This window comes from Bufo gargarizans, chromosome 2, assembly GCF_014858855.1.
Source record: "Bufo gargarizans isolate SCDJY-AF-19 chromosome 2, ASM1485885v1, whole genome shotgun sequence".
Taxonomy (NCBI): Eukaryota; Metazoa; Chordata; class Amphibia; order Anura; family Bufonidae; genus Bufo; species Bufo gargarizans.
Window position 1 is genome coordinate 75123971 of NC_058081.1, and position 26123 is coordinate 75150093.

Below are 26123 nucleotides of genomic sequence, written 5' to 3' on the forward strand. Positions count from 1 at the left end.
TGCCTCCTTTGCTGGCTGGATTCATTTTTCTATCACATTATACACTGCTGGTTTCCATGGTTACAGACCACCCTGCAATCTAGCAGTGGTGGCCGTACTTACACACTATAGGTAAAATCACTAGCTTACGTGCGCTCCCATGGTCCCGTCCACCACAGAGGCTGGTGATTTTTCCTGTGGTATGCAAGCACGACCACCACTGATGGATTGCAGGGTGGTCATAACGAGCAGTGTATAATGGGATGGAAAAATGAATCCAGCCAGCAAAGGAGGCAACATGGACAATCACAATACATTAGTACATGGCTTCTATTAACTTTCTCTACATGATAAATGCTATTTGCTGAAGTGAGACAACCCCCTTAATGAACACCACCATGAAACAGGTGTAGGAATACCGAATCACTGGGCTGCACTGCCCCCTCAGTCAGGGAGGTGAATAGATCGCTGCACAACCTTCTATGCGTCCCAGGGCACATTCGCGACAAAACCATCATATATACAAAAAAAGAACACACGATGTAAGACTTTCTGTGCCATTTTAATTTATATAAGAATTTGCACATTTATTACAAGTGATTAGGGATGTTCCTGTTGGGCATCCTTTAGTCAGCTCTCATCAGCGGCGAGTACTTCTTTCTTTGTAACAATCCCATATGGTCACAATTTATTACTTGGCCGACGGAGTTAAATAACCTAATGCACTTATTGGATCCATATTAACAGAATTGTCACAAGGTATATCTCAAATGTGACATATCACCTTTTAGAAAATCCCTTGCACCGTCGCAGAGAGACATAACTATAGAGGGTGCAAAGATTGAGGTCGCCCCCGGGCATTGGTGTTTTGGAGGTTGGTCCCTGCTCCATAGGAGTTGCATACATCACTAGATAGTTGAGGGGGCCCTTAGTACTGGGGCCCAAAAGCTTCAAGTTATACCTCCACCTACAATGTAAGCCAGGTGTGACCTGACGATAAGAGCTCATGCAGATTTTTTTTTTTGCGAACAACATGTCCGTTAAAAAAAAACGGATTGCATTCCGCATTTTTGCGGACCCATAGACTTCAAAAAGGCCACGTCCTGATTTTCACTGACAAGTATAGGACATGTTTTGTGTTTTGGGGGGCCAAGATGCGGACAGCATACGGTATACTGTCCGCATCTTTTGGGGCCCCATAGAAGTGAATGGGCCCGCATCTAATCTGCAAAATTGCATATTAGATGCGGAAAGCAACATACGGCCGTCTGAAGGAGTCCTAACCATCGTATCTTAGTAGAAAATGATGGATGTGATTTCGAAACGTGCCCCACGATCAGAACAAGTTAGGCCACATCCCCAGACTGAAGGTGGGCACCCATTTTATCCAAATTATATCATTTTCTATTCAAAAAGTCTCCAGCAGTCATAACTTAGTCGTAAGTAGGTCTCAAGTCTTGACCGTAGGTGTCTATAGTGCAAACCTACTCAAAATATTCCCATTGAGTTCTAGGGGGAGCAAAAAAATCATATTCAAAATGATTTATTTTTTTACTCTCCAAAACAGTAAGGCACCTCTGAATAAATTACCGTAAATGTCCATGGTGTAGTCAGTGATTATGACCAAGAGATACAGGGCACAGGCCCAAAATGCATGTGCGACATCAGCTCACCTAGTAAGTAGAACAATCATTTTGCAGCATCTTTTCCTAGAAAGCTACATTGAGCTGTTCCTCCTTAATTCCTCCAAGAAATCTATGAATAAAATGACAACTGGGCATAACCCTTTCCCCGTGTCAGTAGGGTCTGCCCTGCTCTGTCTGATACTGGCAGCACTGACTAATCAGGGAGACTGGAAGGACACAAGTCATTGCCAGTTCTCCATTTATTTAGGAATAATTTAATACAGAGCTTGATGAAAAATGCCCCATAATTGTATGTAGAATGAAAGTATTGACATGAAGGAATTGAAATACCCTGGTACTTATACTGGAGTGTGACTGTCCCGCCTATGGTCCTGACAAGGTCTTTAGAGGATGACCCCCTTCCCAAAACTGAGCAGCCTATGTAAATTATATTAGTCCTACAGTGTATTTGTATAATTTAACACTAACCTCTTTAATGCTAATGGCGGAAAGATTTTAGGAATTTCCAAGTCCTGCTAGACATGACACAAAACTAACATTTGTAAGGATCTCTACATAGCGCCTCACCTGTCTATCTACATGCTGTAGCTAATGCCGCCCTTTAGATGATGTATGGATTTACAGACCGCAGAAAGTCGGGGCAGCCCAGATGGTATATGGAATACAGTACAAATATTTGAGATGATCATAGAAAAGGCGCAACATGTTCCCTAACCAGTCGTACAATGGACATGCCCAGGTTGTGCCTATTTTACTCTTAATCAGTCCAATTTGCTGTCCAAGGTCCCTTTTTGACGCTTCTCTTTCCAGCGGGTTTGTGGGGTGGAGGGTCCATCAGCTTAATCAGCCTTTTTAGCCTTGTTTTGCAGGATCTGTCGTCGCAGTTTCAGGAGATCTATATAGAGGTTACGTCCTAAGATTTCAGAGGCACATACAACGCTTGCATTCAGAGCGCCAGCGAATCCGCACAAAAAGATATCCTGACCTATGAAGGGTGAAAAAGAAAGATATTTGAATTAATTACTTGACTTGGCCCCCAGCATTATTGATTTTGCTCATCAGGATGCATCCAGAAAATAACTGATCCATCACTAAATACATTGAAAGTCAATGGGTGACAGATCCGCGTTTTTACTTCCTATGCCGGATCCCAGTACCGAAAACCACCACAAATGGGAATGTAGCCTTACCTGGTATTACAAAAAGGAGGGATGGGCAGGGTCTTGAAGTTTCATTTTTCATATACAGAGCTTTAAATTACTTGCCATCTAAACTTATAGAATGAGATTCTGATAACCTGTGGCCGCCACTAGGAGGAGCTAATTGCATACGGACTCAATACAGGCTGCCTAATTCTGTAGTCAGGAGCTCCCCTAAGTGGTAGCTGCAGGAAGCTAAAACAGAGCTCCCCATTAAGGATATATTGTGCAGTTTCTAGGTGGGGAGATGACAAATCTGAAGGCATCTATTGGTGCTTTGCATTTTCATCCATGACAATCTAAGCAGATGAACAACTACGGGAACTTGTTCATCACTCCTGTCCAAAACCACAAACGCATGCTCGGCCTAAAGGAGAGTATTCCCCAAATTCATTTCAGACCTCATTGATACATAGACAATTTGAACCTACAACTTATTATCTTTCTTTTAAGTTTAGGTCAAAAGAAGACTTCTGCTGCAAATATCTGGTGGGAATACTACGAGTCCAACAAAGTACAACAGCACAGCATACTCTTTTCAGTCACTGATCCACCAGGGGGCAGCAGTGAAATCCTGCAGCCAGGAAAGCGGAAGTTAATGTAATTGAATGGAGAACCATGTTCAATAAGGAGGGATCCATATGGGATTTTATACCTCCAATGTGGACTCTTCTAGGTTTTAGGTTTGTGAGCAGATGGTAGGTTTTAAGTATCCGTGAGCAACAATATTTCATAGGCATCTTTGTTCCGCCATTCGGGCAAAGACCTCTCTCCTGGAGATCTACTGTTATTGGATCTTGTACAGGAGCCAAGTTAGAAGGTTTCTCTCATATCCAGTTACAAACTTTTCATTGGTGGCAAAAGAACAGATCGCTTTTCTGCAGAGGCTTTGGGCCTCAACATCCCCCTAACCTATGTTTTCCTGGCCGGTGACATGTCATATCCATGGGACTACTGCTGCCAATGACTAGTTTCAGTGGCTATGCTAGTATGACCAGTGACTGGCTTTTGCCGTCACACCAGGTGTAACTGCTGCAGGAAAATACATACTGGCTGGGCCACCAGGGCATCAGGGGATTAAAGAGAAACGTGTACATTTCTGTAAGACAAGTAAAGCAAACATAGGTGGTCTACCACATCTCACCTGTCAAGTAAAGGCCCTCGATGGGAGACTTGGGTCTGAGCGAGATGGCAGTGTCAGGACTCATCCTGGCTATATCATGCTCTGCTCCATAGAACTCTCCTCGTGGGGCACCAAGGTAATGGTTATTTGTGACAGGGGATCCACTGGTATAGCAGTCAATCTGCAGAAGGAAGAGGACATTAAGGAATTAGAATATTTCCTTCTCGTTTACCCTAAACATGATTCCACCCGTTCTGTTGTTCTTTCCTCTGCCGTTGTTCCACTCACCTTGTCTTTTATTTGAGGGAAAATCTGAATGGTGGCTTCCAACATGGCCTCGGCAAATGCGCCCTTCAGACTCTCATATTCTTGTCCTCGTTTCTGCACTTTCTTATTCTCCCACTCCTCAAACCACTCATAGGGGGTAAAAGTCAGGGCGGTCAGAGTGGACTTTCCTGGAAGAGGATTTTCATAAGTCAAAGGTTTTGATGTTCTGGCTGCATGCATACCATGACTAATGTAAAAAATTTAAATCAGACATTGTATAGTACATGAAATTCTCTTTCTAACAAACCAGCCCTGTACCCCACATGGATCTAGATCTCCCCATTCACTGCTCCAATTGCTCTGCTAGATTTACTAGGGGGCGTGCACTTTCACAGGGGGCATATCCCTTCTACTGGTGGCCGTTTAATGTTGGAACTGAGCGTGTGCTCCTATCTCAGTGAGGTGGATGGAGAAATTAGACAAAGAGCAAACAGCAGGTGGCGCTATACAGATACATTTTATTGAATATCTCAGTGGCTATACTAAATGTTTGCAATTTTTACATGCAATTACAAAAGTCTTCAGATCCAGGTGCTGGAAAATTTTTAATATTTTTCATTGGACAACGCCTTTAATTCTTCATGTACAGTACATGTCATTCTTTACGTGTCAGTGGAACACACCAAACATTCAGAGATGGGCAGAGATATAAAGCGGACACTCATCTCTACATGCAGAATTGATCTTCTGTAGGAAGTTCTACCTGGGCCGACATCAGCCCTCTGCCTGGACCCTCACATGTAATTGAAGAGGACAACAGTGAGGGATATGGAAGAAGTAAGCATTATGCTGGCAGATACTGTGGCTGGCATTGTATTGGGGTCATCATGACTGGCCAACATTAAAGGGAAAGACCACGAGACCCTACTAAACGGTGTTGTACTGAGGCATTTTATTAAAATCATAGTTTTATCACTGGGGCATGGCCAAGCATTACATGCCAGACTCTGGGAGAAGTGTCACCTCTGGTTTCCCATCTCATTATGATTGACAGTGATCTCCCTATACACAAATATACAAAGATTCTCCTCGAGCATGCAGATTATGGCATACACTTCTCACACAAGACTCTGTAGGAACCTACCTGGACAGCGTTCCTCGTGGGTTGGATCTTTGGCAGAAGGGGAGGAGATATACAACATTGGAATGTGCTGAGGAGCATCATCAGGAGAAGCATTGAAGAAGGTTTTTTCTCTGTACAGGAAATGAATATAATTCAGGAATCAAGAAATGTAGACATAAATAAGGTGATAATGCATTGTAGTATAGTTGCTACTAAATAAAATGAATGTATACATACATGGAGAATCTGGCCTTTCAGCCAGAACAAGAGACCCCCCCATGTAGTCACTCAGTCCTCATGCACACAATATAGCAGTAATTTTGTTCTATGGATATTTTAAATACCTCCGCGTGATGCTTGTATAGAGAGGTTTTTGTCCACTGTGTGATGCCATATGACAAAAAAACCAATAGCACCATACTCATAGGATGCCATAAAGATGGAGATTTTTCGCACGGAAGTCAATGGCGACTGAAAAAAATGCATGTGTGTATGCAGATCCACGTAAGATCTCTTCTCTAAATGAATGGTAGGGAGGACTGGAGTTGAAGCAGGAGACACTTTGGAGGTCATGCAATACCTCGATGGAACATTTTATGGCCCTCATACATGAAAAGACTGCAGCACGCTTCTTTGCTTCAATATCCAAAGATTTGGTTTATTAGCTAACATTGCGACGTTTCAACTTATGCAAAAGTCTTTTTGGGATCAAAATAATTAAATATAGAAACAAGAAGACTGCTGTAGTCCTTTGAAATATTTGATTGTGAGGCCCATAGGTCGGGGTTCAACACTGCGAGCGCCTGGATTTATGCTTCTGAAGCAGGATGTCACAGACGTTCCCGCGACAGATGGCAGGAGATCGGTGAAACTGGAAACACGTGGTCTTATCTGACATGTTTTCCGTTTGGATCAAATGATGTCTGTGTTGTTTCTGGTGCTTGCCACACCTTCTTTCCCCAGGTGTGGCTATTAGGGTCATTTACCCTTCGTTATTTATAGTTGCTGTGCGGTTTATAGCTTCTGTTTGGACCTTTGGATAGATTGTGGTTGGATCTCAGTTGAGTTCCTGGTGCTTCTAGTGCTCCTTTTAAGTTAAGTCTTTCCTTTCCCTTTTGTATTTTGTTTGGGTTCTGTGTGTTGCATTCCCCTATTGTTTGTATTAGGCCTGAAGGAGACTCCTGTTCGTCCTTCTTTTTGGAGGAACAGGTAGTCTCGTCCCTGCCATTAGTACCAGGGTCCTATAGGGCTTTATAGTACTCTAGGTATTCCTGCATATGAACACACCTACCTCCGGGGTTGTTCATACTGGTAGTCAGTCAGGATTTTGGTTGGGGTTTTCACTAGGAGGTGTCCATTTTCCTTCCCTAGTTCGCAGGCCTGATTACCTGTACCCCCCTTCCCTCCTATGCTCGGTGTGGCGTTTCCGTCCCACACCAAAGCGTGACACAGTATCCACGGTCGTTGACATTAGGTTGTGCTGCTGACTGACTGAATAGCCTCATACACAGAAAAATTGACAGTGGTTGCCCAATATTTATATTTTTCGAATGCAGACTACCCCACAATAACTACTTCTCACCTATCCACAGTATAGATGGGGGTCCAAGTCGCATGAGACTGCCAAAGATAGCTAAATATAGCACTCTTGGGGATGGAGGACATCCATTCTCTGGGGGTCCTAGCTGTCAGGGACATTTATCACTAATCCTGTGGATAGCTGTTAGAGGTTTTGACCCAGAATTACAATTTAAGGGTAAGGCCACACATGGTGGTGGCCATACCGCTGAGACGTGGCCGCAGTGAGGTCAAGGTCCACATTGGTATGTTGTGTCAACACAAGGCAGCACGGTCTTCAAATTGATTGCTAATGGCCGCACGATTTTGTGGATAAGCAGTATATTGACATGTAAAAACACCCAGCCATTAATTTGAAAAACATTTGTGGTAAAACTGCTAATCTATGCAGTGTTTAGCAGCACGGTGGCCATGTCTTGGTCGGACATGTAAATCATGCGCTTAAGTGATTAAAAGAGGGCTTGTCACATGTCCTAACATGTCTGATTTAGTAACTACTTGCATTTCTCATATAATAAAAATTTTGTTGCATCTGTTCTTTTGACTGTATTTGTGCCATTCCTCTATTATTCCTGCTAGAATTTCTGAATTCATTAATAGCAGTCTGCAATGTGGGTCCAGCTGGGTGTTACCAGTTGGGGGTGCATCCCTGCACAGTTTGACAGTGGTAGCACTGACTGGATGTTTCAGATTGTGCATGGACACCCCTAAACTGGTGACACCCTTTTGGACCTTTATAGCATACTGCTTGCAATTCAATCATAACTTCTATTAGAAATAATATAGGAATGGTAACACACATAAGAATAGATGCTCCTGAATTGTTATTACATGAGGAACACAAGTAGTTGCAAAAGAAGATATCTCAGGAGAGGTGACAGCTCCTCTTTAAAGAAGAAGGGTTCTTTAATAACCTTCTTAAAGGGGTTGTTTGACTTCAGCAAATAGCATTTATCATGTAGAGGAAGTTAATACAAGGCACTTACTAATGTATTATGATTCTCCATATTGCCTCCTTTGCTGGCTTGATTCATTTTTCTCATCACATTATACACTGCTTGTTTCCATAGTTACGACCAACCTGAAATCCATCAGTGATGGCCGGGCTTGCATACTATAGGAAGAGTGCCAGTGCCTATGTACACTTCACGATCTCTGTCACCAGAGAGGCCAAGCACTTTTTCCTATAGTGTGCAAGCATGGCCACCGCTAATAGATTTCAAGGTGGTCGCAACCCCTTTAAGTAAAACAAATGGTAGATTTACTAAGGATGGAGTAAGAGCACCAAATTTATTAAGAGGCACAGGCCTCATTTCATCCAGGAACGTCCCCAAATATCTTTGCCACAATTATCTCTAAGGCTTCTTGCACACGACTGTATCTGTACTGCAGTCCGCAAACCACGTATCCACAAAATACAGGTACTTTCCGTGTGCAGTCTCCATTTTCTCACTCCTTTCACCAGACATTATTATTCTTGTCTGCAATATGGATAAGAATAGGACATGATCTATAATTTGTGGAACAGACATATGCATGCAGACAGCACACGGATGACATCCGTTTTTTTTTGTATTTTTTTGCAGGCCCATAGAAATGAATGGGTTAGTGTGCAATCCACAAAAAACGCAGATGGCAGATGGATGGAAGATACAGCCGTGTGCATGGCGCCTTATGCAAATTTTCATATACCCTGCTGTCTTGCTTTCCTCAGACTTTCCACATGGGTTACAGAGGTAACAAAGGCTACCACTTACAATTTCTGCAGATCTGTGTCTGGAATGTAAATGTAGTTTGAGGCAGGAAGGTTAAGTTCTTCTTTTGTGCCTTTAAGCCCAACGAAAAGACTGAAGCCCCCTCCTCCATGTTTCATCTTGCCCAACTGAGACTGGATCTCTGAGGAGGAGAACATAGGGTTAAGCAGATGGCAGCGAGAAAGAAAGCGAGAGACATGGAAACTTTAGCTGACGGCATATGATCCATAGTCATATAATGGAACAGAAAATTGGTCTCTGCTGTATCCCATATTATACCAGAGCTACAATGAATGGTGTGCATTAAAGGTTGGACCTTAAAGGGATTCTCCAGGAATTAAGAAAATGAAAATACTTATAGGGGTTGTCCGGGCTTTTACTATTGATGACCTAACAGCGATATCTTGCCATGTAGTGAATATAAAGCTGTGATTTTGGTATTGTTTGAAAGCTTGGAATGCCAGATCTCCGCCGCTGCTGCATCTCACCCGCAGTGCTAGGGAAGCTCGTCCCCATCACAGCCTGCTATTAACTGCTCTTCCAGTCGCTGGATGTCTTGATCCACCCGACGGAGAGATGTATGGTGATCAGAAGCGACTCAGGAGCCAGGGAACAGAGTAAGTATAACCTATTTGATGGGCCCGGGCATTGGGGAGAGGAGGATCGGATAACCCCGCTTTAAGTCAACAGGGCTGAGCTGCAGACACAGTCCATGGACAAGAGGGGCGCTATTTCTGCAGAAATGTATTAAAAAATCTTCTTGGGGAGGGAAGGGAGGAAGCAGCAGAAGACTAAGCTGCACCCGTTAAGTGAAGACCTGCTCTATTTCACCAGAAAAAAAAATGGAAGAGGTTAAGAGGACTGGTCAATGGGGTCTGTGTGACTTCTAGGGACAAATAATCAGATTCCACTTACCTGGCATTGACCTAAGCTCAGAAGGTAGAAGCTTCTCATAAGTGTTAAAAATCCCAGCGCTGCTAATTACAATAGGAGCAAAAATATTCACGGGGTCCATGCCCTTTCCTCTGACAACGACACCTACAGAAATTCACACAAAAAAAAATAAAAAATAAAAATGAATGAACGACATTCTATCTAATATAAATAACCAGAGAGATCCGGCAAGCAGTTCCGTCGCCGGAACTGCCTGCCGGATCAGGCAAAACGTATGCAAACTGATGGCATTAGTAAGACTGATCAGGATCCTGATCAGTCTTAAAAATGCCTGATCAGTCGAAAAAATGCATTGAAATGCCGGATCCGTCTTTCCGGTGTCATCCGGCAAAACGGATTCGGCATTTATTTTTTTCAACGGATCCGGCATTCCGGTATTCTGAATTCCGGATCCGGCACTAATACATTCCTATGGGAAAAAATTCCGGATCCGGCGTTCAGGCAAGTCTTCAGGTTTTTTTCGCCGGAGAGAAAACCGTAGCATGCTACGGTTTTCTCTTTTGCCTGATCAGTCAAAATGACTGAACTGATGACATCCTGATGCAAACTGAACGGATTACTCTCCATTCAGAATGCATGGGGATAAAACTGATCAGTTCTTTTCCGGTATAGAGCCCCTGTGACGGAACTCTATGCCGGAAAAGAAAAACGCAAGTGTGAAAGTACCCTAACAATGCTTAGAATTTAGAAGTCTATGAAAGGGGATGACCAAGATGGCTGACATAATATGGGCCTTGCCACCTAACGTTCTTGGGAGTCTTTATTGCCAATCTGCCAGAAGTCATCCACCAATGGTCCCAACATCATGCCATAACTAGACATATTTTTCCTGAGGAGGAGCAATGGTGGCTATATTACTAAATAGTGGGCTTATAATTTCAATCTCTTCCCACAAACCAGAGGTTAACGAGGACATTTTGAGGTCCATGTTTTATTCAGACCACAAGAAAACGCTAACATTTTGTGTCCTGAGCTTTAAAAGTTCTCTTTGTGATGTACAAGATATTCTTGGCTAGCTCTGGCCTGTACCTACCACAAGCTCTCTTGTTGCCGTTCACCAGGATTTGCTCTACCGTCGCTCTTGATAGAACAGCTCCTCCAGCCTTTGCAATTGTGGGCGCAAGGTGGTAAGTGATTTCACTGGCACCGCCCGTTGGATACCAGGCTCCACGCAGGTAATGCTCAAGCAGAACAGCGTGTAGAGAAAAACTCGCCTTGTCTGGGAACACACCTGAGCGAGGAAACACAAGAAGACACCATTGCTTATGAGCCACATTAAGGGTTAAACAGATGCTGCAGCGTAAAACTTCCTCATGTACTGGTATTAAATCAGAATCCCATTGTGCTCTGAGATAATGGAATCTGACAGTTTGAGACCTACACCCAAGTTCATGTCAAATCAGATCAGAATGCTCCACTTGGCAATGACCACACCTTAAAAGACTCTCCACCTCAGGGCTCATGCCATTTTTGTGGTCTGCAAATCACAGATCCGCAAAACACGGATACCAGCTGGGAGCCTGCCTCCCCCCCTTTTTTTTTACTCCACAAATGCCTGATCCTTGTCCGCAAAACAGACAAGAATAGGACATGTTATATTTTTTGTGGGGCCACACAATGGACTTACGGATGCAGACAGCACATGGGTGTACCGTCTGCTTGTTTTGTGGCCCCACTGAGATGAATGGGTTCGCATGTGATCCTCAAAAAATGCGGATCAGATGCAGACCAAAACTACGGCCGTGTGCATGAGCCCTTAATATAAATGAAGCTTGCAGAGGATCTGTCTCAGTAGGTGTTCTACTTTAAAGGGTCACTTCCATTAGAAAGGGGTATTTATTTAAAACTTAATGTGGGTCATTTACTAACAGAAATATTCACCTATTTTTGGTGTATTTCCGGCACAGATTGTGGCACAAAGGCTATTTGCGTGATGCAATCTGCGACTTTTCCCTGCTCACGCCAGGTCTAAAAAAGGGGGCGTGGCAGGGAAGGGGGCGGATGGAAAGCCCGTCCTATTTAAAAATTTTTACGCCTGTTTTTGGTGTAGAAAATGGTCTAAATTTAAGCCAGCAAGGAAGAGACTTAGGCCAGCAGTGGATGCGCCAATGTTATGTAGAGGCCGGCGCCTCTTCATAACTTCGGCGGATCCACTGCCAGAGCACAGGGTTATTAAGACCGGTGTCTAAGGTGCCGGTCTTCATAAATGACTCCCAATATTCCTAGAAAACAGTTTCTTGTAGAATTCTTGGCTGTGTTTATATATATCTAATATATAAAGCTGAGTGTGTGTATGTATGTCCGCTAAAGGAATCTGCACCGTCAAATTTTCAGCCGCCTCCTGTGACTCGGGGAACGTCATAGACTATGTTTTCAGGGGAAATTTTCACCCTGCACTTTCCAATTATTTGCCAAAAAATACGCTTCGTAACCTAACCACCAAACTACAGGAGCCATTGGCGGTTGTGGCAGTTAGCCTGGATATTCATCAGGTGACATATAGCAACCAATCACAGCTCAGCTTCTATTTTACTACAGGTCATTAATAGGAGCTCTGATTGGTTGCAACGAAGGACATTCTTAATATAAGACGGCTTATGATTTCGACTGCGACGCTCAGCCAACGTTGTTGTAGAGGCTGATGTAACTCACATGACCTTAAGTGTATACTAATTCTGTGGGGTTTTATATACTGCCAATTAAAGACAATAATGCCGCTGTGGAGGTGTTTGTTAGGGGGGTGGGTGATGTGTTGTGGAGGTCACTGTTAAAGGAGCGGGCTGCTGTGAAGGTCAAATTTAAGGGGGTGGACTGCTGTGGAGGTCATATTTTAAGGAGGTGGGGCACTGTGGGGGAGTTAGTGTTATGGGGTAGGCTGCTGTGGAGGTCACAGTTAAGAGGGCGGGGTGATGTGGAGGCCTTTGTTAGGGGGGCAGGTGGGGTGTTGTGGAGATCACTGTTAAAGGGGAGGGCTGCTGTGAAGGTCAAAGTTAAGGGGAGGGGCTGCTGTGGAGCTCACATTTTAAGGAGGCGGGGAACTGTGGGGGGTTAGTGTTAAGGGGTGGGGGGCTGAGGAGTTCACTGTTAAGGGGGTGGGGCAGTGTGAGGGGGTCAAAGTTAAGGGGCTGGACTGCAGTGGAGGTCAAATTTTAAGGAAGCGGGGCACTGTGGGGGAGTAAGTGCTAACGGGTGGGGTGCTCTAGAGGTCACTGTTATGGGGGATACAGTTGATGCCTTTTAACGACACACACAAACATTAAATAAAATAGTGATAATATACCTGTGCGAAGCCGGGTCATCCTGCTAATTATATATATAATCTACCTGCTTTATTTTTTTATAGAATTTTGTGGCGAGCATCTGTCAGTATGATTCACCCTATTGAACCAGGCACACTCCATGTAATGGTCTATCATGCTCAGTTAAACGATCTCTTAGAAGTGGAAATCGGCGGCCCCATTGTAGAGAAGTATATCCTAATGAGGCATTCAGAGCACTGAGCGTCCTTCCGCCCTTTGCCATTTTTATTCCCCTGAAGTTACAAGGACGGCCATCCCCACGCTCTTCTCGTCTGGACCAGTAATCCTGCGCATGCACCGCTGAATGCTGAACTGACGCATGTGCAGTTTGGATCTCAGCTGACTGAGGTATACAGCGCATGCACAGATTTCTCTACAACAGAGCCGCCAATTTCAAATACTGAGGGATTTTTTAACTCAGCACAATCAACCCCCACAAGCAGTATGCCTAGTAAGCCTGATGCTCTTTAAGTATAACTTTTATTTTCTTCAGTCAAATCCCTGCTCTTTCCTATGCTTAGAGATGAGCAAATTTCTACTTGTGAAATTCAGTCACACTTCGTTTGTTGGTAAAAGGTGAATTGTGTTTTGCATTATGGTCCGTGGTAACGGAATCCATTTCTATGACGGAATGCATAAGGGAATGCCTTAAGAGGTCATTCCGTCATAATAGAAGTCTATGGGCTGCAAAACGGATCCGTCCCGTTTCTGTTACGCAGGGAGGAACTCCAGCATGACGGAAACGGGACGGATCCGTTATGCAGGCCTTAGACTTCTATTATGACGGAATGAATAACGGAATGCCTCTAAAGGCATCCCGTTATGCATTCCGTCACAGAATTGCGTTATGGTCCGTGGTAACAGAATCCATAACGTAATTTATCCTTTACCAACAAACGAAGCGTGAACAAATTTCAAAATATGAAATTCGCTCATCTCTACTTAGGAGTCTAGTGATTGACAGCAAAGTCATCCAGGGAAGACTGCCTAAAAGGTCAACCATTGGACTCCTAAACCTGGAAAGAGCAGGTTTATAAATGAATAAAATACAAGTTTTACTGAATAATTTCCCATAAATCTATATATCAATCAGCTCAGCTCTCCTGCTCTATAACATGACCAGACTGCATGTTCATGGTGACCGGTCCCTTTAGTGCTAAAACAGTACATTGAAGCGCTTGTATTTCTTCTTGGTGGAGCCACAATCTTCCTGCGCCCCATGCCACAGCGCCGACTGTCCTCTTATATACTTGTGCCGCCATAATCATACCCTTACTGATATCAGCAAATCCTAACAATGCCCCATTCATATCGCCTGTGAACTCCAAGGCCCACATTTACCGTATTAAGATTGGTATTTCATAAAAAATAAATAAAAAATTGCTCGTGCCAAATATGATAAGATGTTCCAGCACATTGTGGACTGAGAGAAGGCATAGGTCTGTGCCAAAATTTGCACAATTTTTTTCACATAGCTTAACACAGGACACGGCCTTATTTCACCTTAAGGACTTGGCCATTTTTTGCAAATCTGACCAGTGTCACTTTAAGGCCTCATGCACACGACCGTTGTGTGCACCCGTGGCCGTTGTGCCGTTTTCCGTTTTTTTCTGCGGCTCCATTGACTTTCAATGGGGCCGTAGAAAACTCGGCTTGTGCACCGTTTTTACACCGCGCCCGTGACCCGTGTTTCGAGGCCGTGAAAAAAATATAACCTGTCCTATTTTTTTCACGGCCAACGGTTCACGGGCCCATTCAAGTCAATGGGTCCGTGAAAGAACACGGATGCACACAAGATTGGCATCCGTGTCCGTGATCTGTGGCCGTAGGTTGCTTTCATACAGACGGATCCGAAGATCCGTCTGCATAAAAGCTTTTTCTGATCTAAGTTTTCACTTCGTGAAAACTCATTTCCGACAGTATATTCTAACACAGAAGCGTTCCCATGGTGATGGGAACGCTTCAGGTTAGAATATACTGAAAAACTGTGTACATGACTGCCCCCTGCTGCCTGGCAGGTGCTGCCAGGCAGCAGGGGGCAGACCCCCCCCCCCCTGTTTTTAACTCATTTGTGGCCAGTGCGGCCGCCCCCCCCCCCCCTCCCTCCCCTGTAGTTAACTTCTTGGTAGCCAGCCCCCCCTCCCTCCCCTGTAGTTAACTAATTGGTGTCCAGTGGGCCCCCCCTCCGTCCGCTATAGATAACTCATTGGTGTCCAGTGGGCCCCCCCTCCGTCCGCTATAGATAACTCATTGGTGTCCAGTGGGCCCCCCCTCCGTCCGCTATAGATAACTCATTGGTGGCCAGTGGGCCCCCCCTCCGTCCGCTATAGATAACTCATTGGTGGCCAGTGGGCCCTCTCCCCTCCCACCCCCTCCTAATTAAAATCGCCCCCCTATCATTGGTGGCAGTGGTGAGTACCGATCGGAGTCCCAGTGTAATCGCTGGGGCTCCGATCGGTAACCATGGCAACCGGGACGCTACTGCAGTCCCGGTTGCCATGGTAGCTTAGCAATTTGTAGAAGCTTTATACTTACCTGAAGAGCAGCGATGTCTGTGACCGGCCGGGAGCTCCTCCTACTGGTAAGTGACAGGTCTGTGCTATAAGCAATGCGCCGCACAGACCTTTCACTTACCAGTAGGAGGAGCACGGCCAAAAATCAAGGAAGACCCACGGACGAAAAAACGGTCACGGATCACGGACCCACGGACCCAGTTTTTGCGGGCCGTGAAAAAAAACTGTCGTGTGCATGAGGCCTAAGTGGTAATAACTTTAAAACACTTTGACTTATCTAGGCCATTCTGAGATTGTTTTTTCGTCACATGTTGTACTTTATGACACTGGTAAAATGGAGTAAAAAATAAATAAAAATATAATAATTTTTATTTATAAAAAAATACCAAATTTGCCCAAAATGTGGAAAAATTAGCAAATTTTCAAGTTTCAATTTCTCTACTTCTATAATACATAGTAATACCTTCAAAAATAGTTATTACTTTACATTCCCCATATGTCTACTTCATGTTAGGATCATTTTGGGAATGACATTTTATTTTTGGGGGACGTTACAAGGCTTAGAAGTAAATCTTGAAATTTCTCTGAAATTTTCAAAAACCAACTTTTTAAAGGACCAGTTCAGGTCTGAAGTCACTTTGTGAGGATTACATAATAGAAACCACCCAAAAATGACCCCATTCTAGAAACTACACCCCTCAAGGTATTCAAAACTGATTTTACAAACGTTGTTAACCCTTTAGGTGTTCCACAAGAATTAATGGAAAATAGAAATACAATTTCAAAATTTCACTTTTTTGACAGATTTTCTATTTTAATATTTTTTTTCTAGTTACAAAGCAAGGGTTAACAGCCAAACAAAACTAAATATTTATGGCCCTGATTCTGTAGTTTACAGAAACACCCCATATGTGGTCGTAAACTGCTGCAGAAGGAAAGGAATGCCATATGGTTTTTGGAAGGCAGATTTTGCTGGACTGTTTTTTTTGACACCATGTCCCATTTGAAGCCCCCCTGATGCACCCCTTGAGTACAAACTCCATAAAAGTGACCCCATTTTACAAACAACGGGATTGGGTGGAAGTTTTGTTGGTACTAGTTTAGGGTACATATGATTTTTGGTTGCTCTATATTACACTTTTTGTGAGGCAAGATAACAAGAAAAAGCTGTTTTGGCACAGTTTTTTTATTTTTTATTTACAATATTCATCTGGCAGGTTACATCATGTGGTATTTTTATAGAGCAGGTTGTCACGGATGCGGCAATACCTAATATGTATACAATTTTTTTATTTATGTAAGTTTTACACAATAATATGATTTTTGAAACAAAAAAAATAATCATGTTTTAGTGTCTCCATATTCTCAGAGCCATAGTTTTTTCAGTTTTTGGGCGATTATCTTAGGTAGGGTCTCATTTTTGGCGGTATGAGATGACGGTTTGATTGGCACTATTTTGGGGTGCATATGACTTTATCACTTGCTATTACACTTTTTGTGATGTAAGGTGACAAAAAATGGTTTATTTAGCACAGTTTTTTTTTTTATGGTGTTCATCTGAGGGGTTAGGTCATGTGATATTTTTTAGAGCTGGACGCGGTGATACCTAATATGTATACTTTTTTATGCAAGTTTTACACAATAACAGCTTTTTTAAAACAAAAAAAATTATATTTTAGTGTCTCCATATTCTGAGCCATATTTTTTATTTTTTTGGTGCGATTGTCTCAGGTAGGCGCTCATTTTTTGCGGAATGAGGTGATGGTTAGATTGGTACTATTTTGGTGGGTGTACGCCTTTTTGATCGCTTGCTGTTGTACTTTTTGTGATGTAAGATAATAAAAAAAATTGTTTATTTAGCACAGTTTTTATTTTTTACGGTGTTCATCTGAGGGGTTAGGTCATTTGATATGTTTATAGAGCCGGTCGATACACACGCGGCGATACCTAACAGGTCTATTTTATTTATTTTTTTGCCCTATTTTTATTTACTTTATTTGGGGATAATGCATTGGAATGCATTGGCTGTATGAGTAATACTGTGTGTATTACTCATACAGCTTCCGGCCTGTGAAATCCAGGGGGCTGGATCTCACAGGCTGGTCACCGGAAGGCAGTGCCGATGCCTCAGGAAGACATTGCGCTGCCTGCCATGCCATCGGGTCCCCTCTACAGCCCCATGGGGACCAGATGGCACCGCCGCCGCCCGCAACATGAAAAGCCGCAAACCACAGGTCTGAATTGACCTGCGGTTTGCAGCGATCGCCGACATGGGGGATGGGGTCACGGGACCCCCCCCCCCCCCCGGCGCATTTAGCGGAGGTGCCTGCTCAATGATTTGAGCAGGCACCTTGTTCCGATCACCGCCCGCCGCGCGGCAGTGATCGGAAATACACAGGGCGTACAGTTAGTTGCATTTACCATGTAGAGAAAGTGAATACAAGGCCCTTACTAATGTATTGTTATTACCCATATTGCTTCCTTTGCTGGCTGGATTCATTTTTCCATCACATTATACACTGCTCGTTTCCATGGTTACAGACCACCCTGCAATGCATCAGGTCGTGCTTGCGCGCTATAGGAAACCGCATCAGCCTCTCATGGGAGCGCAGATAGGCTAGTGCTTTTTCCTATATTGTGCAAGCACGACCAACTCTGATGGATTGCAGGGTGGTCTGTAACCATGGATACCATTAGTGTATAATGTGATTAAAAAAAAGGAATCACTATAGACAATCACAATACATTAGTAAGTGCCTTGTATTAACTTTCTCTACATGATAAATGCCACTTACTGAAGTGAGACAACCCCTTTAAGTATTAATAAATCTGTCTCCTGATGCGCCACTACATTTTTTTTCAACACTGTGAAAAGTGGTTTTTTTTTTTTTTCAGATGTAAATTGTGACTTTTAAAGGTAAAAAAAACTGTCATAAAGCTGTTGATAAATTGGCCCATTAGCCCAAAATTCATATAGTGTATGAGATTAGACTTCATGCTCATTTTGATTTTGCCAGAAACAACGCTATTATTGAACACAATCAGTTTCTGATACTGCAGCTCAGCATCAGTCACTTAAATGAAGCCGAGCTGCAATACCAGACACAGCCTGTGGACAAGAATGGCGCTGTTTTTAAGGAAAAAGACAGACTTTTTTGCTTATCTCATATAACCCCATTTAAAGGGAACCTTTCACCAACTTTATGCTCACCATAATGAGGGCAGTATAAAGTAGAGACAGAAATGCTGATTTCAGCGGTGTGTCACACATCAGCGAGAAGTAAGGCCTCTTTCACACGGGAGTTGCGGGAAAATGTGCAGGTGCATTGCGGGAACAAGCGTGATTTTTCCGCGCGAGTGCAAAACATTGTCATGCGTTTTGCACTCGCGTGAGAAAAATCGCGCATATTTGGTACCCAAACCTGAACTTCTTCACAGAAGTTCGGGCTTGGGATCGGTGTTCTGTAGATTGTATTATTTTCCCTTATAACATGGTTATAAGGGAAAATAATAGCATTCGGAATACAGAATGCTTAGTATAATAGCGCTGGAGGGGTTAAAAAAAATAATAATAATTTAACTCATCTTAATCCACTTGCTCGCGCAGCCCGGCATCTCTTCTGTCTGTCTTCTGTGCTGTGTGGAGGAACAGGACCTGTGGTGACGTCACTCCGGTCATCACATGATCTTTTACCATGGTCATGGATCATGTGATGACCGGAGTGATGTCACCACAGGTCCTGTTCCTCCACACAGCACAGAAGACAGACAGAAGAGATGCCGGGCTGCGCGAGCAAGTGGATTAAGATAAGTTAAATTATTATTATTATTTTTTAACCCCTCCAGCGCTATTTTACTATGCCTTCTGTATTCAGAATGCTATTTTCGGGAAAAAAAATAATGATCGGGTCTCCATCCCGATAGTTTCCTAGCAACTGTGCTTGAAAATCGCATCGCATCAGCACTAGCTTGGGGATGCTTGCGATTTTCACGCAACCCCATTCATTTCTATGGGGCCTGCGTTACGTGAAAAACGCACAAAATAGAGCATGCTGCGATTTTCACGCAACGCATAAGTGATGCGTGAAAAATCACTGTTCATGTGAACAGCCCCAAAGACATGAATGGGTCGGGATTCAGTGCGGATGCAATGCGTTCAACTCACGCATCGCATCCGCGCGGAATACTCGCCCGTGTGAAAGGGGCCTTAGTGGTTGCCGAGAACCAGCATCATAATCATTGCAGACTGGGCCTGGAAAAGAGTCAAATCTACCTGAGAAGAGTCCTGGTTATCCATAATCTCCTGCTCTCTCGCCCATCTGCTGATGATTGGCAGGTCTCTCCTCGAGAGAAAGGGAGAAAACTAGATAGAAGACTGTCAGTCACCAGCAGGTGGCAGGAGAGCAGGACTTCATGGATAACCAGGACTCTTCTCAGGTGGCCGGGACTCTTTTCCAGGCCCAGTCTGCAATGATTGTGATGTCGGTTCTCGGCAACCACTTACTGTTAACTTATAAATGACAAACCGTTGAAATCAACTCACCTGTCTCTACTTTATACTGCCGTTAGTATGGGCAGCATAAAGGTGATGACAGGTTCCCTTTAAAGGGAGTCTGTCAGCAGATTTACCCCTTTTTAACAGTTGCCATACCGCTGTAGCCGCAAAACAGATGATTAACACAGTACCTTTATATGCTTTGGTGGACTTTTAAATATGCCAAAAACGAACTTTGATGAGGGCTCGCAAGTGCCCAGGGCGGAGTCCACCGGGTTGGAGCCCAGGCAGCTCTGCCTCTTTGGCTCTTATCCCCGCCCAGCCTCCTCCTCTGCTCGCCTATCTGTTGTCTCTCCCCCTCAGCGAGATCCCGCGCCTATGCGATAACTTCCTTGGCCGGGGCATGCGCACTGCCATGCCCATTGCTGACACGGCATCGCAGTAGCTTATGCGCATGCCCCGACCAAGGAAGTCATCGCGTCGGCGCGGGATCTCGCTGAGGGGGAGAGACAACAGATAGGCGAGCAGAGGAGGAGGCTGGGCGGGGATAAGAGCCGAAGAGGCAGAGCTGCCTGGGCTCCAACCCGGTGGACTCCGCCCTGGGCACTTGCGAGCCCTCATCAAAGTTCGTTTTTGGCATATTTAAAAGTCCACCAAAGCATATAAAGGTACTGTGTTAATCATCTGTGTTGCGGCTACAGCGGTATGGCAACTGTTAAAAAGGGGTAAATCTGCTGACAGACTCCCTTTAAATCCAATCTATGGTTATTCAATACCCCAGTTCATGTCGTAGTGATTCTGATTTGCAGCACAAAGATCTTGGATATGTATCTGAGCTGTGAACAGGACAATATCTGGGTACGTTTGTGTTTTTGTTTTTTTCCTATGACATTCCAATATAATTGTACAAGATAATCAGTAAATTAATTATGTGAACATTGGTGTCTCTTATGGACAAGTACAAGTACTATATAGATTGCTGGACACTTACCGTATGTCCCAAATATGTAGGCTAGCACAGTCTGTAATTCTTTGTTCTTGGTGAATTCACTGATAACCTCGGCCACGCTCCGTGAAGAATAGCGGAAAAATGGGGAGAATAAATTCAACAGGCCACTGTGATGCAAGAAGCGGGCGACTGGTGCAGGGAGCATCTTCAGGATAATCACATCTTGTACCCGGCCTGCTACTTTCTGCAATGTGAATACACCAATAGTTTTAGCTGATGCTAAAATCCACCCAATACCCCAGAATCCCTACCAAGCACAGCGCCGTACAGTGTATAGAGGCTGTGCTTGGTATTGCAGCTGAAGCCCGTTCACGTTATGTTTAAAAAAATTATAATTTAAGGCCAGTACTAAGCTAGTTCACAGCCCCTCCCTCTGCTCTGAGTGACGGCTGTAGGGGTCTCCTGGTTGGCTACTACAGCTGTCACTCAGAGGGGCGGGTGGGAAGTAGGTCAGGGCAGAGTGCACTTCACAGTGAAGATCCTCCTCCAGTGCACTTGCAGGAGCAGGACCCAAAAGAATAAAACTTCACATTCCCACAACTCCTGATGAGAAAAGTGCCACAAAATGTATGATTCTACTGCTCTCCCCAGCGCCTACCGAGTGCTGTCAGCAGTTTAGCATGGTCAAAACTTTACTGACATACTTTCTGACTGCATCCATCCACCACGGGGGGGGGGGGGGGGGGGGGTGAAAACTTAATGAATGCTGTTATCCATTGAACTCAATCAAACCACAGAATGCAATAAGGATTTAAAAAAGGGGCAGGTTAGGGAGGTCCCTGCTTTGGTCGTCCTCCATTAAGAACGTCTTTCTCTCCTGAGAACCTATGGAGTCCGTGTGATCAGCCCATAGATGGGTGAACTGTGACGGGATGGTCTGGTTTGTGCTATGTATTTGATATAGTCAGCTCAGTAACTCTGCACACCAAACAGTAAGGTGCGGTATTAGATGAAGTGGTGAGATAGCGTACCTATAGCAATCTGTAATATACCGTAAGATACTCAATAATTACTCTACTAACCATAACTAGCTTCATAAAGTTTTCGATAGCCTTCTCCTCTCCTGGAAATGACTTTTTCAGTTCATCAGTATAAGCTTTTCGCCCATATTTCATGTTATACCGACGGCCATTTTTGATATCCCCCAGCAGCACCACATCAAACGGATTGTCCATTGAAGACCACTGAAGCTGTCCATCTGTTAACTGGTCCACCAAAATCCGAAGCGGAGACTGTTCATTCAACTGACCAATGTAATGAATTCCTGCAAGTGAAATTATAACGGTTATGCTTACTGTTAAAGGGCTCTTCAGGGATTTTAATATGGATGACCTACAGTATCCTCAGGATAGGTCATCAATATCTGATCGATAGCCGGTTTGAGTCCCAGCCTCCTGATTAGTTGTTTGAAGAGGCTGCAGCACTTGGGTGAACGCCGCGGCCTCTGACTAGTCCTTTGACGTCACGTCCATCGGTCACTTGGCCTTTGGCAGCTCATTCGCATTCAAGTAAATGGGATTGAGTTGCAATACCAAGTACAGCCACTATACTATGTACGGCGCTGTGCTTGATATTTTATGAAGAGGTTGCAGTTCTTATCAAACACTGTGGCCTATTCAAACAGCTGATCGGTAGGGATCCTGGGAGTAGGAAGCCCACTGATCAGATATTGATGACCTGTCCTGAGGAAAGGGGGTAATTTATTAAGACCAGCGTTTTAGACGTCGGTCTTAATAACCCCTGCGCTGGTGGTGGATCCGCCAAACTTATGTAGAGGTGTTGACCATTGCATAACTTCAGTGTATCCAGCGCCGGTCTAAATCTAAGACCACTTACTTGCTGGCTTACATTTAGACCATTTTCTACACCCAAGGCCTCATGCACACGACCGTTGTTTGGGTCCGCATCCGAGCCGCCGTTTTGGCGGCTCGGATGCGGACCCATTTACTTCAACGGGGCCGCAAAAGATGCGGACAGCACTCCATGTGCTGTCCGCATCCGTGGCTCCGTTCCGCGGCCCCGCTAAAAAAATATAACATGTCCTCATCTGCAAACGCATCCGCATCCATGCTTCCGTTTCCGCCAAAAAATAGAACATGTCCTATTCTAGTCCGCGATTGCGGACAAGATTTGACATTTTCTATTATAGTTCCGGCAATGTGTGGTCCGCAAATTGCAGAATGCACATTGCCAGTGTCCGTGTTTTGCGGATCCGCAGAACACTTACGGACGTGTGAATGGACCCTTAAACTGCCATAGAAATTATGAATGAGATGGGCCTGCTGGCCCCTCCCCTTTCCCGCCATGTCCAGTTTTTTAGACCTGATGTGAGCGAGGAAAAGTCTCAGATTACAGTACAAATAACCTTAATCTATGCCAGAAATATGCGTATTTCTCATCGTAAATCACCCCCTTAATCCCCAGAAAACCCCTTTAAGTATGTATATATCAATGGGTATTTTGCTTCATGTACATGCAGGCATACCATCTGTATACTTACCCACGTCAAACTCATAGCCCTTCTCATTGAAAGTGTGGCAGCAACCACCTAATTTTCCCAGTTGCTCGAGGACCAGTACCCGTTTCCCAGCTCTGGCGAGGAGTGCAGCTACACCCTGTCCTCCGATTCCACTTCCAATAACTATGGCGTCCAGATTCTCCGGAACTTTCTCAGGAGAGAAAACTGTAAAGAAGAAAAGACATGAACATGGGAATAAGAATGCTACGCACAATCATAAAGATAGATTACCCTCTGGGAGAAAATTTCCTGGCGACCGTCATATTCTATCTGGGTTAGTTGTTAAAGGGGTTCTCCACAATCCCTGTTTACTGATCAGTTTATTAAGGTACTATTCTAACCCCCAGCTGCAATATGTGAGGAAGCCTTCCAGTAAGGTCTCATGCACGCCACCGTATATATTTTGTGGACCGCAAAAAATACGGATGACGTCCATGTGCATTCCGTATTTTGCAGAACAGAACAGTCGGCCCCTAATAGTACAGTACTATCCTTGTCTGTAATGAGGACAATAATAGGACACGTTCTATTCTTTTGCGGAACCGGCATACGGAAACGGAATATCAGTTTTTTTTGGGCCCCGTTGAAGTGAATGGTTCCGCATACGGGCCTAAAAAAAAAAAAAAACGGAACGGACACGGAAACAAAATACATTTTAGTGCATGAGCCCTAAGTGTTCCATTTCCCTGCAGCGCCACCACAGGGGAAAAGAAAGCATTACACTGTGCCCATCCAAATCAATGGGTTGTCTGTGTAATACAAGACAGGACAGGTCCTCCACTTTGGCCAAGAGATGAGGATCCTAAACATGTGCCCCCCCCCCCCCCTCCTCCATTCATTCAGAATTCTGTAATAGGACATATGGAAAGGTTGCAAGAGGGAGATTTATGAAAACTGGTGTAAAGTAAAGCAACCAATCAGATTCCACCTTTCATTTTCCAAAAGGAGCTCTGAAAAATGAAAGGTGGAATCTGATTGGTTGCTATGGGCAACTAAGCCAGTTCTACTTTACACCAGTTTGGATGACTCTCCCACCCTCCACCCGAAAAAAAAAAAGCCATATAAATGTGTCAAAAAACACACAAGTGGTGAAAAAAACAACTGGTTATTGTGACTTTTATTTTAGTAAATCTGCCCCACAATCTTCTAAGGCTACTTTCACACTAGCGTTCAGAACGGATCCGTCTGCATTAAAATGGCAAAAAAAAAGCTAAGTGTGAAAATAGCCTCGGACGGATCCGTCCAGACTTTCAATGTAAAGTCAATGGGGGACGGATCCGCCTGAAGATTGAGCCATATTGTGGCATCTTCAAACGGATCCGTCCCCATTGACTTACATTGTAAGTCTGGACGGATCCGCACGGATCCGCACGCCTCCGCACGGCCAGGCGGACACCCGAACGCTGCAAGCAGCGTTCAGCTGTCCGCCTGTCCGTGCGGAGGCGAGCGGAGCGGAGGCTGAACGCCGCCAGACTGATGCAGTCTGAGCGGATCCGCTCCATTCAGACTGCATCAGGGCTGGACGGCTGCGTTCGGGTCCGCTCGTGAGCCCCTTCAAACGGAGCTCACGAGCGGACCAGCGAACGCTAGTGTGAAAGGAGCCTAACAGGGAACTATGAATAAAATTATCTTTTACTGAAGACCTGTCCTCTAGATAGGTAATCAGTATCTGATCGGTAGGGGTCCGACACCCGGGACCCCCAATCAGCTGTTTGAGAAGACACTGGAGAGTTCACCTTTTATTTTTCACAGCTCCTTTGAAAAATGAAAGGAGGAATCTGATTGGTTGCTATGGGCAACTAAGCCAGGTCTACTTTACACCAGTTTGATAAATGACCCCCCCAGATCTGTGACACCTCATACTATGCATCCGAGAGGATCAGCCTCGAATTTCCTGTAGTAAATACCTGTCGGATTTGCATATTGTATTGACGTATCTTCACACAGCCATCTAGTGATGGATCCATGGCTGTATTATTAGTGAGATCTGTTGCCCCCTAATGTTAGACACAGGAACTGCAAGCATATCCCATAATGCACTGGCCCAAGAGCAAGCCGCCCACATTCAGTGTGTTACATATCTGTGTGTGCAAGACATAGGAAATGTGCTGAATGAGTATTCACGTACTGCTTTACCTCAGACTTAGAGGCAGTACATGCAATCGCAGAAGCTGAGTTTGCACATGTAGCAGTGCTGAGTTTGTCCTGTCACATGAGCTGTGGTTCTAAGTGGGACTACTGGTAAAAAGTTTTTTGTTCTCTTAGTAGGAACATAAACAATGCAGCCCAACACCGATTCGGCTCTGCTACATCTGCCTGGTGGATTGATGCATTGCAACTGTTACACAACAAGCGACACAATGAATGGGGCTGATGCATTGCAATGGTTACACAACAAGGGACACAGGCTGCCTACCATTCTTAATCACTTTCCTCTTCGCCGCCTTATCAAACACGATGGGTCCCGGGGGTCTCCTGGTGTCCACAGCAAATGGATTCGGACCTCGGCTCCCCAGCCATGACTTCACGATGATGAAGATGAGGATGGACGCTGCTATCAGATAGAGCCACATGTCTGCCACTGTCTTGGTGCAGCTGAAGCTATGAGAGGCTGCCTGTCAGTGTGCTCCTCTTGTGCACGGGGCATGGGGCTGGCCCTGGAGCTC

General features: G+C 44.5%; 1 protein-coding gene across 1 annotated transcript; it reads right to left on the reverse strand.

The window, feature by feature from the left end:
- Positions 1-522: 522 nt before the first annotated feature.
- RETSAT (retinol saturase) lies at positions 523-26123 on the reverse strand. The gene is made up of 11 exons (XM_044283070.1): positions 25874-26123; positions 23440-23622; positions 21962-22203; positions 20922-21123; positions 10657-10854; positions 9585-9707; positions 8673-8811; positions 5359-5468; positions 4236-4402; positions 3969-4128; positions 523-2610 (listed from the first exon to the last, which is right to left on the reverse strand). The coding sequence occupies exons 1-11, from the start codon at positions 26028-26030 to the stop codon at positions 2465-2467; spliced, it is 1827 nt and encodes a 608-aa protein (XP_044139005.1). The 5' UTR covers positions 26031-26123; the 3' UTR covers positions 523-2464.

Excerpts from the sequence above, each read along its gene's own strand:
- RETSAT (XM_044283070.1), bottom strand. The coding sequence starts at position 26,030 with ATGTGGCTCTATCTGATAGCAGCGTCCATCCTCATCTTCATCATCGTG. Across the intron at positions 8,812-9,584 it reads TGAGCTTAGGTCAATGCCAG|AGATCCAGTCTCAGTTGGGC; the intron begins GTAAGTGGAATC and ends TCTCCTCCTCAG. Across the intron at positions 4,129-4,235 it reads TCCCTCAAATAAAAGACAAG|ATTGACTGCTATACCAGTGG; the intron begins GTGAGTGGAACA and ends TTCCTTCTGCAG.